This window comes from Ochotona princeps, chromosome 1, assembly GCF_030435755.1.
Source record: "Ochotona princeps isolate mOchPri1 chromosome 1, mOchPri1.hap1, whole genome shotgun sequence".
Lineage (NCBI taxonomy): Eukaryota > Metazoa > Chordata > Mammalia > Lagomorpha > Ochotonidae > Ochotona > Ochotona princeps.
The window spans coordinates 85,961,605-85,979,936 of NC_080832.1; the positions used below are offsets into that span (position 1 = coordinate 85,961,605).

Genomic DNA, 18,332 nt, shown 5'->3' on the forward strand with positions numbered 1-18,332 from the left:
ATCAAGAAAGAAAAATAATTTCAGATGAATTGCTGAGAGCAGTTGCTTGATCAGCCTTTTGGTTCATTTTGTTATAATGAATACTATAATAACTTGCTATAAATAATGTAACAGGACAACACAGAGATTTTGAACCCTGGCTTCTAGAAACAGCTTGCCAAGATGTGATTCATGGCTGCAATATGTATGACCTATGTGACCCTGGGCAAGTTTCTGATTCCTTTTTATGCCTCACTTTGCTCATCTGAAGAATGGAGATGATAAAACCCTACTTCATGACTTTTTAAAAGCAGATTAAATGAGTTAATTCATGTAAGGGTGTGTTGTGCATATACCTGCTTCTTCATCAAATTTATTGTTATTCACTGTAACCGAGACAACCAAAATACATGGAATTGGGATTGCTTTGGAAAAATATTTTTTATTCTATTTAAAAATACATATCCTTCCTATGCCCTCAAAACTTACAGGTTCTACCTTTGTCTTTAGTGCCAACAGAGCCTGGAAATCCTGACAGTTCAGCTTTACCATTTCAGGAAAAAGCAGATGAGATATTTTGCATGAAGTTAGATGAATATTGCTGCAACTGACAGATCTAACCATAGACTTGTTCTATCAGTGTCCAAAAGACAGCTGAAGTTCTGAATCTACTTTTTGCCATTTGCATGATAATATATTTGTCAACATTTCACATTGCCTTTATGACTTTAAGAAATTCACATTTCATTATGGTATTTAAAATTAATGTGAAACAGAAGTTAAGTGTTTTCAAGGAGAAGAGCATCTACAAAAGAAAGAGTTATGAATTTGTTCTGGTGTTCCCCCAACATGCAGGCATTTGTGTTCTTAGACAAGTCATACTGTTTAGTGAACACAATAATCCATACTAACATTGTTTCAAACATTCTTTTTTTTTTTTAAGGTTGGAGGAAACAGTAGTTATAGGTGGAAAAATGAATCTCTCAGCTGTTCCCAGTTTTTATGCTGTTGTTTAGATGAGTGCCTGTGGTCAAAGAAAGAATTCTTGTCAATGTGGTGACAGGCGCTGCTTAGAAATGTTGGTGATGTTCTGGTCAAGAATCTTAAAAAGCAATTTGTATGTGACAAGTAAAGTATTCTCAGAAAACACATTTCAAAAGACAGTACTCAGAGGAAATTATAACACTAGTCATATCAGCATTGTGTTTTTCCTCTTAGCATTAATCAAAATTCCCAAATAACCACAAAATTTTTAAAAAGCCACTGGAACGTGTATAGTGCTAATTTTTTCCAATATCAACAGCGCTTTTGCAAAAACAATATTCACATTACATTTCCACACATGCACCTTTATTGCCTATCTTATCTGTTTTAAAATTTGAAAAAATAGATATAAAAAACACAAACTAGGATACACCAAATATTTACATATAAGGTATCTGAAATTAAAAATTATATGTATCATCAAAAAAGAAATCTCCCATATTTCCCAATACATTGCTATCCTTGAAAGAGCCATGCTCATGAACTGAATAATCTTTCTAGCCTATAGTTTTATCTATAAAATACTGCATATACAAGTATTTTAAATGCATTGTTTTAAATATTTAAAAAATCATAATTAGCCTTATCTTGTATGTAATTTGTGACTTGTCTTTTTCACCCAAACCCCCTTTTAAGGCCATCAGCACTGAAATATTGATCTAGTTCTTTCACTGTCTCTGCTGGATAACATTCAAATATGCTAATGAATCGGGGCATGTCTCAACCTCATGGACAGGGATTTGGGTTGTCTCTTTTTTATTTGCTATAAACAAGGTTGCAATGACCATCCTTAACCTTGTCTCTTTATGTAGATGAGCCTGTTCATATTGAAACCTTAAGTAAGAGTCTACAAGTCCTTCAAGTACAGATTCATTATGGCTCAAAATCTTTGGCTTATTACTTCATTTTCACCCTAAGTTATTTCTTGTGATTTTATGGGGACAGACATGATCATGTTTTACTAGTTGAGTTGTCTAGATTTATATAACCTAATTTTAAGTGTAATTTTGATTTTATTATTATTTTAAGTCTCAGTATTGCCTTTTCTTCCTATCAAGCTTTTAGCAGGTAATGTTGAAAGTATTTGGAAAAGACAAGGAAACACATGGAAAAGAAGGCAGATTTTCAGAGCTGGTATGCTTATTCTAGGACTGTGTTCCCCAAATCCAGTAATCTGCAAACTAACTGCAGAGTTTTCCTGTGCCCACATGCAACTTCTATACTTAGTTTATTTTTTCTCTAAGGTCACTCATATTTTACATTTAAATACTTAAGATCATTTTTGAAATAATAACCATAAAATTTGGAGCCAAGTATGCTGAGTAGATATTTTCGTTCTAAAGCAGAACAAAATACAAAACTCTTTTTTCATTCTATCTAGACAGTCCTTTCACAATGTAAGAGAAGCCTTCCTTGAAAGGGAAGTTGGTGAATCTTTTAAGGAACCAGAATTGTCTGTTCTCAAGAGGAACAAACAATTTATATCATTATATAACAAACATAACATAAACATTGTATATGGCCTGAATAAACATCAGGGTGTACACAATGACCTTCAGATGTTGCTTGCCCCTCAGAAGTTAAAACACACAGTGTAAAGGTCAGAAGGAGAAACATGCTTACTCATTACACTTGCCTAATAAAATTAGACAGGGAGGAAGGGGTCTAGTAATTATAAGAATGACAGATGCCTAATGCAAAGGCAGTATGGGTCAGAGAATGAATGGGTCAGAGAGTGAATATGAGGAACTATCTCCAGAGCTGCTACATATTTGGACTGATAGAAACCTGAGATGGGTCTTAAATGGACTGACCTGGAAGGAATCAGCTGACACTGGGGTTCCTTGGGAGAGGCTGTACTTGGAGAAAATCTTAATGATCAATTATTTCACCAAAAGTTCTACAACAAAACATCTTCTACTTGAATCTTAGACACATATGGGGTTGTTTTTAAAACATTTTTAAAATGGATGTTCAGTGATTTATCACTATGGATCTGAGTTGAAAGCAAAGGATGATTTTACAATCATTCTTAAGTTAGTTTTGATATTGTTTGAAAGGCCTGATACTACTGAGACTCCATTTTCACCTTCCCCACCACTATTTCAAATACATTAGTTTCTCAGGAGTCCATTGACCCTTTGCTATCTATTCTACTGTCTATAGAAAACCAGCAGTTTTCTCAATCATCTTGTAAAAATGCTATCCTTTACTCACAACTGGTCAGTCCCAGAAAAGTTATAGTAGAGGGACCATCACTCCAATACAGATAAGCTGGCCATGTGGCTGAGATGATCTCTTTTATGTTAACAACAAGTGATATTCCTTAGTGATTCTCTCTGTATCTTGGCATTGTTGGAACAGGACGTGGATCTATATGCACAATCCAGTGCTTGTTCTAATCCTTCATTTTAATGCTGGGGTCCAAACAGCAGGCTGTTTTAGTAATTTGATTTTGCTGATCTGCACACTGAGAGGTGACATTTATACAGCAGTGAATCATTTACTGTTTAAGAGATGAACTTGGGAAGGTAAAGTTACCAAGTTCCAAGACCTTTTTCTTTTGCCCCCTTATCTCTGTGATCCCAAATCTCTAACACTGTATGGTAATTGGTGTCATGGTAACAAACAGGTCCACTTCTTGGCCAGCTACGAACAAATCTACTATGTAATTATTTGGCTCTGGGCCACTTTGTGAACTCATAAGTTCAACTAGGGGAGGAAGGGGACAGCTATTTGTGGATGGATATGGACATGAATGCATGGGTACTGGAGAATGTCACTGTATGTGGTCATGTGGCCATGTGGCTATGTGTATACACAGTTATGCCAAAAGAAGGGGGCATGTGGCTGTTCCTTGGACAGTTATAATCGCCACTGTGAGTAAAGGAGATATAAACTCACGAGTGACCTTGAGTCATTATCTGACCTACCAGAATCTAGATCTGCTTATCCTGGTCCATAAGCCCCAGATGCATATTTCTGTAACTAACTTCCACCACTGATTAAATGCTGCTCAGCTGCAGTTATGGCAGGAGATGCAAAGAAGGGCAAAACCAGGTGCGCAGCACAACAATAACGCATTCCAAAAAGAGCTAAATGAGACCTCACAAGCAGACGGACAAGAACGACTCTTTCCTAAAGGCGGAACATGTGTCAGGTGTTGTGCTTCCAGGCAAGTAGATTTCATCTGATTTTAATCTTCTCTGTGTAGATATGCTCATGCCCATTTTACAAACAAGGAGATTAATGTTTAGGGACATGAAGGATATTTCCAAAGGGACGCAACTGTTAATGCCACAATCAATGTCTGAACACAAAGCTCAGACTCCTGGCACCACATAGTGGTTCCAAGTCCTGGTGGCATGCTGGAATCATCTGAAGCACAGCCAAGTAATGGAACGAAGCACTCCAATCTGGATCAGAGAACAGGCACTGTGTCCAAGCTCTGCACCACACAGCTGGGGTTCAGATTCATGGGGGCCTGCTACAGGCATGACCAAGATCTGTGAGAACAGCATGCAGGAATTTAACTTTTCTCTATGATATTCATGAGCAACATTATACATTTGAAAATGAAAACTTGGACTCAGAATAGATACTAGGTGGATGTGCATGGGCAGTGATGTCTTCATCCCAGTAACAGCTCTCATTACTTAATGCAATATTTATTCACAGAATCCTTCTCCCTTAAACTACAATCCTAAAAAAATCATTTCATGTGTACATTTATGTCAGGTGCTGCATCAGATTCCCTGTAGAATCCTCTGGGTTATTTGTGTGGGAAGACAGAACAGTTATGCCACTGGCTTTTCCTAATCCCACTTAAGATTCTGAAGCAATTAGAGAGGATTTTGAGCAATAGAAAAAGTCCTTGGAGTTTGAAACACACCTGTTTTACAGAATCAAATTTCTCATCAGCAAGGTCTTAAGAATTCTTAAGCAACATATGTTTCCTAATGAACATAGCAAAGCAGAAGCCAGCTGTTTTGTTTCAAGAAATGAATCATCATTTAAATACTTTAAAAGTGTCACAATTCTCTTCTTGGCTCAGCTGTCCTGCTTGACAAGTTTGGTGGCTTTCATTTCCTCCATCTCCAACTGCTCCTGCCCCCCAGCCTGTGTGTGCCCAGTAGTTGCTTCAAATGTAATGTGTTTGAATGGTGGAGTATTGTTTCTGTAAGTGATTGGCTTACCGGAAACGACACTAAGGTGTTAGCAGTATAATCTAAGACATATAAATGGTGTATCATTGCTGGATAATCCATTATTTTTGGACATCTTTTTCCGATGTTCGTTGTTTTGCAGAAAATTTTATTTTCAATGGTCAATCTATCAGAAGCTTGTAGTTTCTGTTGGGGTTATCTTTTGGCAACATTTTCTGATCTTTTGAATAGATCTGTTGCACTGATTTATAAGGCATAGCAATCATATCTTCTTGGTCTGATGTTGAAATAACCTGCCCTCAATCAAGTGAATTTTTGCTAGAATGAATGAAGGTAGTAATCACGGGCCACCTTCTCTCAAGAGTATTTTCAAATGTACTAATGTCTGCCTGTAGGATTTCATGCACGTATTTTTTTTTCTTTTGACAATAGCTCATTCACAGTGAATCCAAGGTCATCACAATTTCAGAATCAAACAGGAATGAGACTTTTTTTTGAGTGGCCAAGTGAATCTGTCATCTTCACAACGAATAGAGTTAAATCAGTGAAAGATGACAAGAAGAAAGCAATGAAAATACATCAGTACTTTCATTTGAAAACTGCTTTGAAATAATTATATGCCTAAACTACAGCTGTACATTGTAAAATGCCTCCAAATAATATTCCTGGGATGACTTAGGTATCACTCCCCCAAAAAACCACAAAACAGTAATCAGAGCCTGAGGTATTTTTGGCAAAGGAATCTTCAGATTCCTTTTGCCAGCAATGTGGACTTAGGGATCATTTAATTATAAATCAAATCTGTGGTCTTCATTTCTTTTACCTTCATAGCTATTTCTCCCTGATAGGGTTCCTTCCACAGAGCCAACTGCTACTTAGCACTCCTAAGGAGCTGTATTTTTAGCAGATTTCAATTCTGCTTGTGAGGAGACTGGTGGAGGTGGCTGCCTTCTGCAGGATATACAGCCTGTCTTGGAGCAAACCCACTGCCGTGGCAGGCCTGCTCTGACCCGGGAATGTGCAAGCTGGTGTACAACACAGGACCACTTAGTTCACCCTGAGAAGTCTATTACCTTTTTTCCTTTAGGTTTGCCAGTCCTATGATCATTTTCCAAGGTAAAAATAAAACAAATTAAACTACTCTCTCCAAAAGCCTACTTATTTTTAATGCACTCAGTTTTCACTTGAAAAACATGCAGACAACTGACATGTAGCCTCTTTTAATGGATACTGACTTTTGTAGAAATTTTGGCTCTCTCACCATTTGCTGAATATTTCTGTGAAATAAAATCCTTTGTGAAATAACCCCAAGTTTTACGAACCCATTTGTCTTACTTCCTCAGGAGATGGCTTCCAGAAAAATGGTATACGTATGCCTGGGGACAAACTGTCGTGACTCCAAATTCACACTTGGCAACTTCTTCAGTTCTACTCTCCAAGTGCAGCCTCTTGGATGTCTTGCTTTCTCCCACTGGCCTGTGCTTACTGTCTTCAGTCCACTAACTGGATCCCACTTTTCCTGGGCAGATGAATTTGCCTTTTACCATGCTGAGAAAATGCAACTTTACAGGCACCACCTGAAATTCCTGCCCCTAGCTCTACAAACCAATGCATGTATAACATTTGGCCCCACTGTGTCTCCTTTTACCACTGGCCTGGCTGTTGTTCCTTAAGTTCTCTGAAGCCCATGACCTCTGCCTTCTCAGGAGGCTTTCTTTATTAATGTCACCCATGCCATTCAGTGAAATTGGCCAATTTAGTAAAATTCAGTAAAATACAGCTAAAATCGGTCAATTTCTGTAACATTTCTCTGTCTGCCTACCTATTTTGCCTTCTTTACACTTAACACAAGGAAAGCACACAGCCCCAGGCACTCATTTCCCGTGAGCTCCTCTCCTCCCCCTTTCATTCATGGACAATTTTCTCTAAAGGGCAGCAAATGCTTCTGTGCTCACTGACCAACGTGGCTTTTATGTTCTGCTCTTCTGGAGCCAACTTCCTACAGGTTTCTTCCTGATCTAGGCTCTGCCCTTCCTTTTCTCAGAACATTTTTCTTTGGAAAACCTGTACTTGTGAATTCTTTATGCACCCCTTTGAAATATAAATCTTTTAAAAGTCCCTTGTTAGTTTTGCAATCCAGGAAAATCTTTCTCCAGGACCCTGGAGCCCTTCGTTTGAAATGGAATCATTAGTGAAGACAGAATTCTGATCTCAGTCTCTCTGGGGGCAAAGCAGCCTAACTCCAGCCTTTCTCTAGGTTCTATACCTTTTCTGGGTTACGAAGACGTAACTTGCTTTTGAGTAAAGTCAATTAGCAACTACAAATGGTGTCATCCCTTGGTTTCTATGTGGGGTTGGTTCCAGGAACTTCGTACGGATAACCAAAATCTGTAGATGGTTAAGTCCCTCATCTAAAATGGCACACAATATTGGAACATGATGTATTCATATTATCCCGTCCATTTTAACACTGTTTCTAGATTATTTATATGAGGGTAGTCAAAACAGATTATGAAGAACTTGAATAAAAGAAGTTGTTTTGGTGCAAAAAATATGCAGTGCATTGTTTCTTTTATACTATTCATTTTCCACAAGCTTTTGAAGGCCCTTTGTCATACCTAATACAATGTTACATAGGATTTCTGTACTGTATTGCTTAGGGAATAATTACAGGACAAAATTGTGTACATGTTTAGTACCAACACTCTTTTTAGAAGAAAAGTATTTTTGACCCATAGTTAGTTCAATACATGAGCACAAATACATAACTATATGCTGTGCTCTTTTTCTCACTTCAGTACTTGAAACCCTTCAGCCTTAGTTTTACTGGAGTTGTGTTCATACAGCCTGGCATCTTCCCTGATTACAATGGTTTTGAATAGCCTCTTCCTTGCTTGTTTAACTTCTTGGGGTCCAATGTTTGCTTTGACATCATTTTTTATGTCCCATTTACTCCTGAGCTTATAGCAACTTGGCTTTTGCCCCAACCACTCCACTTCAATGGCTCTCTAATGTTATTAATTATCTCTTTGCTGCACATTTAATGGATTCTTCATTAATTGACCTCCTGGCTGCACTTCCCTCTCTAGGCTTGTATGATATCACACTCTATATAGTCTTCTTCCTATCTCTCTACCCAATTTTATTCCTCCTCCACCTATCAAAGTTTAGATTTCTTCAGGATTCTCAATCCAGATTCTCCTCTCCTCTGACTCGATGTTTTCCTCCAGTACTCTCAGCTATTCCCATGACTTAGGTGTCATTTACACAAAAGCAAATTTGTATACTCAGCATACATCTTCCTTTAGAGTTTTAAACTCACATGTCTAATTTTATGCTTGCTTCATTCACTTGTAACTTACAGACTCAATTTATATCCAACCAGCTCAAACCTAAACTAAAAATATACAACATACCCATGCATGATATAAAGGAAAACCACATCACACTGTTAACATTGGTTAGTTTAGAAGCAGGAGGAGGATAATAATTACTTCTTAAAATATATCTGCTCTTTGCCATATTTGGATGATTAGTAATTCCATTGTTCAATTGAAAGAAGCCCATGAAAAGAGAAAATCTGGCCTCATCCTCAACCCTTCAACTGTGGGTGACCTTCTTTCTATACTCTTCCTTGTTTCTCACGCAGAGTCAAGGTTGACTCTGTCTCCTCAAATCTCTTCTATGACTTGCCTTACCCCCGACAGGCTGCCATCCTTTTTCAAAACCATAATAACATAAAATCGTGGCATGACTTGAATTGTTTTCCTGTTCTATCATGCCCTATTGTTGATTTTTCTTGTGATTTTTCACACCCAGACTCCTCTTTCACAAAAATTTCAGCATTAGTCTGCTACACATACTGGCAAATCAGGGCAGGGGCGGGCCTGGTGGGGGTTTTTGTGGGTCACTCTGACCAGGCTGCAGCTCCCACTGGTTTGTGTGATGGCTGAGTATATGATGAGCAGAACCAGGATGGACTGCAACACCCATTGGCTCCAGTGGAAGTCAGGGCTCAAGACGGAACCAATCCAGCAACTGCAACCACCAGCTGATCGGGGAGATGGACTGTGCCAGGTCCTGCACTTGCTAGTACATATAGGAATCTGGTCTGGGAACACCTCAAAGTTTCTTTGGGGATCTCCTGAACCGAAATGGCAGACTCAGAACCTTAACCAAGAAAAGACAGAAGATAGAACAGGTCAATCAACCACCACAGCTATACGTTGGCAGCGAAACACTGGACAAAGGGAGACTCTGTGATGGACTATGTCAATCAGTAGATTATTCAACAGCCTCATCGTGTCTGGAGTGGCAAGATTGGCAGCAATGCATAACTGGTGAACTACTGGGACCTGGGGTGGGTGGGAGACTGGGTGGGGCTTCTTCTCCTCAATATTCCCTTTAGCCCTTGTAACTTTTTTACCCTAATCAACAATGTAAAGATTGCCAAAATATAATAAAGTAAAAAAAAACTCTCTTTGACCTTCAAGTGGGACAATATCCCCTTTGTCTTTGCCATTAGATCACCAATCATAGTTTCCACTTTATATTCTGGCCAGCAACTACCAATCAGCAGGTAACATCCAAAAACTGTCATTCAAGAATGTTTCTCTTGGGACTCTTGGGCAGCTTTACTTCTCAAATCTCATTGTACACTGCATTTCCCCCCTCTTAAATCCTAGAATTTTCTTTGTAGTGAGTATTCAACATTTGGCACCTCTTGCGCTAGAATATAAGCTCCATGATTTACTGAAATTGATTTCCCCCATGTCAAGCACAGTACCAAACATACAGGAAGCATTAAATAAATATCTGCTGAGGAAATAAACCAATGATTCTATCTCACATGGTTTTTCTACTGAAGTTTGTTCTGATGAAAAATACATGTATTAGTATAAAACTAGAAAGTACAGAGATTTTGAAATTATATACATTTACATGTATGTATATGTATATATATGCGTACATTCTGATCACTATTACCTTAGTTTGGTATTTTATAAGTATTTTCATGGTTAGAGCTTTGATGTTATTTATTAAGAATTATCATGGTGTTTGTGTGTTTTGGGAATGGGTACTATCTTCTTGCTCATCTTAAGAGTTCAGGAATGTCAGCACTTGATATTGTTTTTTGTGGGAAATGCACAATCTTGCAGCAAGGCAACATGGGAAGACTCAAGCTACTCTAATTGTTAGACAGGCATAAGTTGACCCATAAAGAGATGGCCATTTTCATAGCAAAACTCTCACCACTCTCCTATGGTTTAATAAATAAAAGAAAACCAAGGACTTGAACTCCTTCCCTGGACATGTGATTATTGAAAATCCACCAGGTTATCCTTTCAAAAACTTTCTAAAATATTGTAGGTATCAGAAAACATGAAAATAATATAGGTTGGGTCCAGTGTGGTAGCCTAGTGGCTAAAATCCTTGCCTTGCATGTGCCGGGATCCCATATGGGTGCTGATTTATGTCCTGGCTGCCCCACTTCCCATGCAACTCCCTGCTGGTGGCCTGGGAAAATAGCTGAGGATGGCCCAAAGCCTTGGGACCCTGCATCCAGGTGGGAGACCCCTAGGGGCCTCCTGGCTCCTGGCTTCAGATCGGCTCAGCTCCAACTGTTGTGGCCACTTGGGGAGTAACTAGCAGATAGGAGATCTTTCTCTCTGTCCTATTTTGTGTAAATCTGCCTTCCCAACAAAAAAATAAACAATTCTTTAAAAAGAATAATGTAGGTTATCAACTATGGGTTTAATTATGTTTCCCTGATGCCCTAATATTGAAGTCCTAACCATTAATACTTTGGAATATAAACTCACCCAGTAATAGAATCACCACAAACATACTGAATTAAAATGTGTCCATAGTAGAATATAGTGGGATCTTAACCCACAGGCACAAATCCTACAAGCTAAAAGACAGGCCTTGAATCTATCCCTCTCTAATGCTTTCAAAAGAGAACAAGGCCCTACTGTGTTCCAACCTGCATAAATAAGAGACAACACATTTCTGTTTTTAGGCAATTTGGTGTTTGATACTTTGTGTGGTAGCCCTAAAATATTATATCATCTAATGCGGCCTAACAAGACTGCTCACTTGAAGATAAGATTCAAGGCTGGTGCAATGCCCAATGTCACAACTGCCAGCTGCCCCAAAGATGAGTCATGAAAGGAAGGAAGGTACAGGTGCAGTTTGGAGCTGTTAGTAATCAAACCAAGAGCCAGAGTTTTGTTTCTTGTGCCTAAATTCATCATGTTTCCCCCAAAAGCCTGTGAATCCTGGGGCACAGGGTGGGAGAGAAATTAGGATTTCAAGTTGATTTCTAAGTCTTGGCCTGGAAGAGCTGCCTCTGATGTTTGCAAGGAAGGTTTCTTATGTAACATGTTTGGGTTTAACTCACGGCTTGGAAGAACCTTATGTATTTGGGATAAAGATTTTCTGTCCTTTCTAATCTCTGGATATTAAAATGAAGTCATGATTTGATACATGAAAGAAAGAAACAGATTATGTTGCTAGCAAATTGGTTTTCTTGGATCTACAATTTGGAGAAGTGAACACCAGAATTGGTTGCTGTGAGGCACAGCATTAATCTCCAGCTGAGACCCTCTGCTGATGTAAGATATCACAACTGTGCATTTTCAATGTGACTCTTTAAAAACAATATCAAATGTAGAGTCCACCAGTACTTGGCCTCCACAGATAACACTGTTTTCCCTAGGCAGGGTATTGTAAGGGCCTCTGGAGTTGATGGCTTTAGAAGTTGACAGACCCTATCAAATTTTTATTAAAATCCTCAGGATTGGAGACAATGACTACCAGTTGGCTGAACCACGAGTCGATTTTTCTTAAAGGTAAGAATCTGCTCAGCACTGCAGCTTCTTTGCACACAATTTTTGCAGAATGAGAGCAGCTGTTTGCACACTGTGCTGTGATGGAGAGAGATTTTCCATCTTTTTCCTTTGCAGCCCTACGTGGGCATACAGAAATACACATAAACATATTTATACAGGTATAACCTTCCCAACCTCTCTCTTTAGTCTGTCCCTCTACCTCACTTCTTTTTTGCACTCCTATTCCCTGTATCATTTGTGCCATGAGAGGACAGGGTGTCTGATGTCTGTTTCCATCCCGTTGAGTAAGCAGCATTGTAAAGGAAAAGATTGATGTTTGTATGGGGACCAATGGGCAACTGGGGATCTCTGGGATGAGACACTGAACTATGGATGGCTCTGCAAGCTTTAGAGCGAGAAGTGGCTGTATGAGTTCTGCACTGTTCACCCTCTCCTGGGAAGCTGCTTCAGCAGAATCTGGGCTGTGACTGCTGGAGCTGCTGCCAGCTGAGGAGCTGAGGCCCAGGGCTCCAGTGCAGACATTATATAAATCAATGCCAATTTAAAAGGGAAGATTATTTTAACCTTGGAGTGTCACTTTATAGGTCTGAATACACAGCCATTATTTAATCTCCAGCAAAGTTTCACTCAGCCTATCACTCTCCCCAACCCTTCCTCCTTTCTCCTGCAGTCTTTGTGTTCATTTGCTACAGCTAGCCCAAGAGGCCTGCAGTAAGTTGCAACATGAAACCATCTAGGTAACCAAAAACAGATGAGAGATGGACACACTGCCAAATGACAGCATGCATCTTACTCATCTTGGCACATTTAGGCCAAGGTGAGAGGAGGTAGTTTAAGACCTTCAGATGCCAAATGGGTCTAGCGAATCACTTAGGAAAATATGTAATCTCGTTTCTTAGCCAGTTATGCTTCATCTCGAAGTCACACCCGGGACACATGTAGACCAAATACAAGCTTCAATAACACAGTGGCAGTAATGGTTCTGGAGCTCCTTTTTGAAGATAGCTAAGTTCCAAGTGTACTGGTTTGCTAGTATTAAGATTCTCCACTCGGCTGCCTCATTTTTGCTTTTAAATTCAAGTTTAAGAATTTACATTGTCATTTTCAGACTCTATAATAAAAAAAGCCCCATATATTTTCATTTAAGGGAAAACCGACTGATTGGTAAAATAAATTGTACATAGAACAGGTGTTGGGAGACCTGTAAAGATATGAACTTTCAAAGTTTTGCAAGGGATAGCAAATATTTAAATAGCAGAGTAGCAGCTTAATAAATTTTATACCAAGGGTGATAGCAGTATACCATTTTTAAAGTTGTTCTAGCTGACACTGTGGCATTAGAGCCAACTTATTCTCATTTTGAAGCTTTTATGATAAATTTTTTTTTCTGACAGTAAATGCCATTACATTGATTGAATTTAGATGTGTTTCAGTATGTTCTTTTTACTTGTGTTAAATCTCACATTTATAAAGGCTGGTATAGACCTATAAAACTATTTAATTAAAATTAGGATATGGAAATATTTTTATAGTATTATATTCCATGAAAAATCTATATAGTGAGAAAACTTGAAATCAGGTCACTTTTAAATTAAAAATTATAAACCATCTTCTACAGATTTTATTTTGAATTTACAATCACAAATCATCTAGGTCTTTATGGCAACCTTAGTCTGATGAATAAATGAGCTGGGGTTTCTATTAATTAGCTCAGGCAACTGTTTCTCCAGGGCCTATGCTGGCATGTACCATATCTGGGGTTTCCAAGCAGGAAGGGACTAGCTGTAGTCAGAAGGATTACTGGAAGTAAGAACATAGGAAAAAACATCAAAGTGAGTGTTGCTAATGTTTTCTGCAGTGCAGGTATCAATGATCAGCTATTCTGTCAATCGGCACTATTCAGTAGACAGCAGAATGCTTCATATGAAATAATCAGGCCTTGGGTATTTGTTATGGAATGATGGTTCAGTCAATTATCTCATTTACATCTTTAAATCTCCTTATTTGCTGATATCCTTTCTCAGTATTTTTTTTTTTAAATCTTACAAAGCAAAGTTCTGGATTTATCATAAGATGCTGAGTAAAATCCTTCTTCACCTTTATTTTTGGAGAGCTGTTTAAGCACATGTAAACATGTATTAAAGCCTGGAAGTAAGGAATTAATAAGTATTTGCCCTCCAAAAGTAACATAAAATCTCTAGGTCTGTAAGTTGTTTTATTTGAGCCATACCTTGTTGTAATATTCACCAAAATTCTGTTGTACTCCTTGTAATCCTGGAGGTCCCTGTGTGAGAAACAAACCAGACAAGCATGTAAACATTCATCAAAACAATATGTGTCGTACATCTAAGAATTCCTAAAGCCATATGAAAAAAGAAAGAATCTCAGTTAACTATTTTAATTACCTAGAGTTACAAATTCATGGACATTAGCTTCTTATCAGGTTTCTAAGGGGCTTTCTGGGTTATGTCCTGCATGAATTCAGAGAGCTCTTAAGCAGGACAAGTAACGGTGTACCAGCACGCCACCCATCAGCACATTCTTTATTAAAAGCAATTGTACCTGCAAGACTCTAGCAGAGAAAATAGTATATCCTTGATTTTGTGTTTTTGGCACTCCTCACATGGCTTCAATGAATGTATTATAAAAACGTGTCTCCAGATGTTATTAATATGCGAACTATTTTTTCTGTTGCCTTCCTCTTTTGAACTAGTTGTACGAAAATTGGCCATACATGGGCATTAGGGTCTGAAAAAGATGTCTGCTATAAAACCTCAGACTTCAGACATTTAAGTATTCTGTTTTTTTTAAGTTGGTCTGGCAATGTTCAGGAAGTATTATTATGCTGAGCTGGGGTGGATAGACAGAAGACATGTTTGTTTTTAAGACTTCTTCAAAGAGAGTTTTCCAAGTTTTTTAGGGATTACTTTTTGGGAAGAGAGCCATGAGAAAATATGAAGCTTAGCATTATTTTAGATCAAGCAGTTCAAGCCAAAATGAATTTAGCTATCTCATAAAAGAGATTGCAAATTTCATCTAGACCTTGAAAGTTAGGAGGAAAGAAAATATCATAGAAGCAAAACCTTTAACCTTTCTCCTTGGAAGACAAGACTATAACAAGAGCAAATCAAACAGATTCATTATATGAAGATTATTCTTTTAAAAAGGGAATGAAACCTTTGAAACCTAAAGAAGAATTTCAGGAAAAATTGCTGACCTCATTCACTAACAAAGGTAAGACTGTGGCCATATGGAAGAAAATTAATGTGGCTAACATGGGTGCCAGGTGTTTCTTAGGAATAATTTGCAACTGAAGATCTCTTCCAATTCAAAATCTGCATTGTGCCACTGAATGCTAAGGACACAAGGATGTGGCGATGGGTGCTTACAAGCAGTTGGTAGAACTCTTGAAGATAATGGGACTCACAAGTAATGGAGATATGATTGCAAAGATAAAGTTGTTACCTTGTGAACAAAAAGGAGAGCTAATGACAAAGAACTCTTGTGGCACTGTGAATTTCTCATGGTACTGTTTGATCAGCCAGCTTTGTGCAAAGTATTCTAGGTCAGTTAGATGAAGTAATGAGCAAAACAACCTCCGAGTTGGGAATTGTTATAAATTTCTTGCCAAGAAAATGTAAATAAGAACACATTCTCAGTACTCAGGGGACAGGGATTCCATACATATTGATACTTCTACATGGATGATCTTTGGATGCCATATGTAGTATACCATATGTAGTACACCATATGTAGTACTATCAAATATTCTCAGAGGTACATGCAGAACAATACTTGGTGAATCATAGCACCATTTAGATCAAGGAGTTGTGGTGGGGTAAGAAAATTTACCCTTACACATACATGTTAGTTAAAAAGGAAAATATTAATTACTGCAGATCCCAAATCCAGAATAATTAATAGCATAGCATCTAAAATAAAGCAGAAGTATCAGTTCAATAACAATGGCAAGCATCTATGCAGTGTTTACTGTGTGCTATTTAATATAACAGGGGTTTTATATGAATTAACTAATTTAATATGCACAATGACACTGTGAGGAAAGCCCTGTTATTCACCTCTAATTCAAAGAAGAAGAGAAGGTTTGAAGTGCTAAATGGTTCAAGATGCACTAATGGTATGAGGCAAGGCCAGTATTTTCACATCAGCACTGGGCCCAAAGTAGGCTCTCACCTACCATTTAATTAGATCAGGAGTATTAATGATGAACTCCTCTTTGTTACTGTTTTAGTAGCTGGGATCCTTCGGGTACTATAAATTTCAAGTTTAATATAACAGATTTAAGATCTGTCCCATAGGAAAAACTTTGCACAAGCTTGGCCAGCATGCTGAAAGAGCCCTGCAGAGACTGAAAGGGGATACCAGCACACAGTCTTAGGGAAGTCTATCCTTATATCAATGGCAGCCAGTGTGGCAATGGCGCGATTGGTGCTTCTGAAACTGCAAGAAACAACCTCAATTAACACAGGCAATAGCAAGCACAGATAAACTCTATGCAAAAAAATGTCAAGAAAATCTCCCTGTTCTGGGTTAGAGAAACTATACAGAGCTGAATTTTGGAACATGTGGCTCTCACTACATGTAACACCAAAAATTATTTGCTCTTTTTTCCTATGTTCACTCCTGATATGCAACATGGCTTCTGAGGATCCTAACAGTCAGTTTCCAAGGTTAGTAAGAGCTGTCAGTCTTGTGGGCTATCAATCAACTCTAAAGGAGATGTTAAACACATCTGGTAAGTGACAGGTCTCCAGGCATCGCAGGATGTTAGTAGATGCTCCAGGGTACTTGAAAGGTCACTTTCTGGGAGGTTTGTGCTTATATGGATCTATCAAGGAGACATTTAGATCAGCCAAGTACAGGTAGAATAAGAGTCCAGTCACAGAGGGCATGTCAACCTCGGCTAAGGCTGTCAAGCAGCTCTATTAGGAAAACCAGCTGAAGGTTTATAGAAAGGAAAATTGTCCCAGTAATTTGCTCATAACAATGACTCGCAACATGACTGTTTGGAAGTCATGGTTACACAACGTCTATCATTCATGGTACTCTTTCACTTTACTTCCAGTGCTCTGGAAGATACAGGGCATTTAGGTTAATGTGATTGCTACATGATTGCAGAACAGCTTTAAAATGATAATGAACTCCAGAGCGTCATCTGTTTGAAACCCAAGTGCACTGATGTAAAATCCTCGGAGAGGTCTATCAATATTACATATAGATCCTGGTGGTATTTCCCACTCTGAGGAATCATTCTTGGAATGGTGAATAAATCAAGGTGTTTTCAATTTGAGAAGTACACACTTGAGAAATAGTTTTGATAATATTTGAATAGTTTTGGTGAAAAAAATCTTACTTTAATTGGAAAAGAGAAACACCACAATGTATGTCCCAGGACTTATCAGAAGTGTAGTATAAAAAAGATGAGCTATTTGCATAATAGTTTCCAGAATAGATTTGGCTTTGGTTGCGTGGTCCCAACATTTAAATATTGCAAAGAATCTTATTTCTATTAAAAAAGGGAACACACAAACATGCCACCTGAATTCTGATCTTAGCTGCACTCTCACTTTTCAGCCAATTTCACCTGGCATTCTTTGCTTAAAGAATTTTTTTTTTTTGCATAACTCCTAAACCTGCCCCTATTGCTTATCATAAACTCCATGTACACATCTGGGCTTCAGCGTTTTGTTTCAGCTTTAGGGTACCCTAGACACTGTCCGTTTAGATTCCTCATGGTTGCTCCGTTAACACCTTTGCACACACTCTGACCTTCACTCCTTAACTACTTTTCCTTCCACCCTTTTCTCTGGACGCACTTTTAGATCTTTGTAACTTTGCTAGCATAGCCTCCTGAAGCCTAAGATAAGCCACTTATCTCCAGGAACCACAGATCTTTAGTCTCCTCCCAGGATTTACAAACATATTTTCAGGTTCTATACAACTGCTTCTACCCCTTTGGATTTCCAATTATCTTCAGGGGCACCATTTGAAACCCCGAAACCTCTGTGAAGGAAGTTGTACTAATCAAATCCCTCTAAAACATGCTAAAGGGGGCTTTGTTTAAGTGGAAAGTCATTTGAGTCAATTTTCATGGAACATTTCCAATGTGCTAATGGCTAGTAAAAAGGCATATAGCAGAGGTTATTTTTTCCTTGGTATTTTAAGTAAGTCACTAGGAGTTCTAGACTCAGACATGGAAATGACAGCATGAAGTAACAATGGTTGGAAAAACGAAAGTCAAAATGAGTTGTTCTCTAATATGTGTTTT

General features: G+C 38.3%; 1 protein-coding gene across 1 annotated transcript in view; it reads right to left on the reverse strand.

The window, feature by feature from the left end:
* COL19A1 (collagen type XIX alpha 1 chain) overlaps positions 1-18,332 on the reverse strand; it is a 341,639-nt gene that overhangs the window by 83,542 nt on the left and 239,765 nt on the right. Inside the window, exon 16 of the mRNA XM_058669675.1 lies at positions 14,274-14,327. Within this exon, the coding sequence (XP_058525658.1) occupies positions 14,274-14,327 (54 nt within the window). The remainder of the gene's footprint in view (positions 1-14,273; positions 14,328-18,332) is intronic.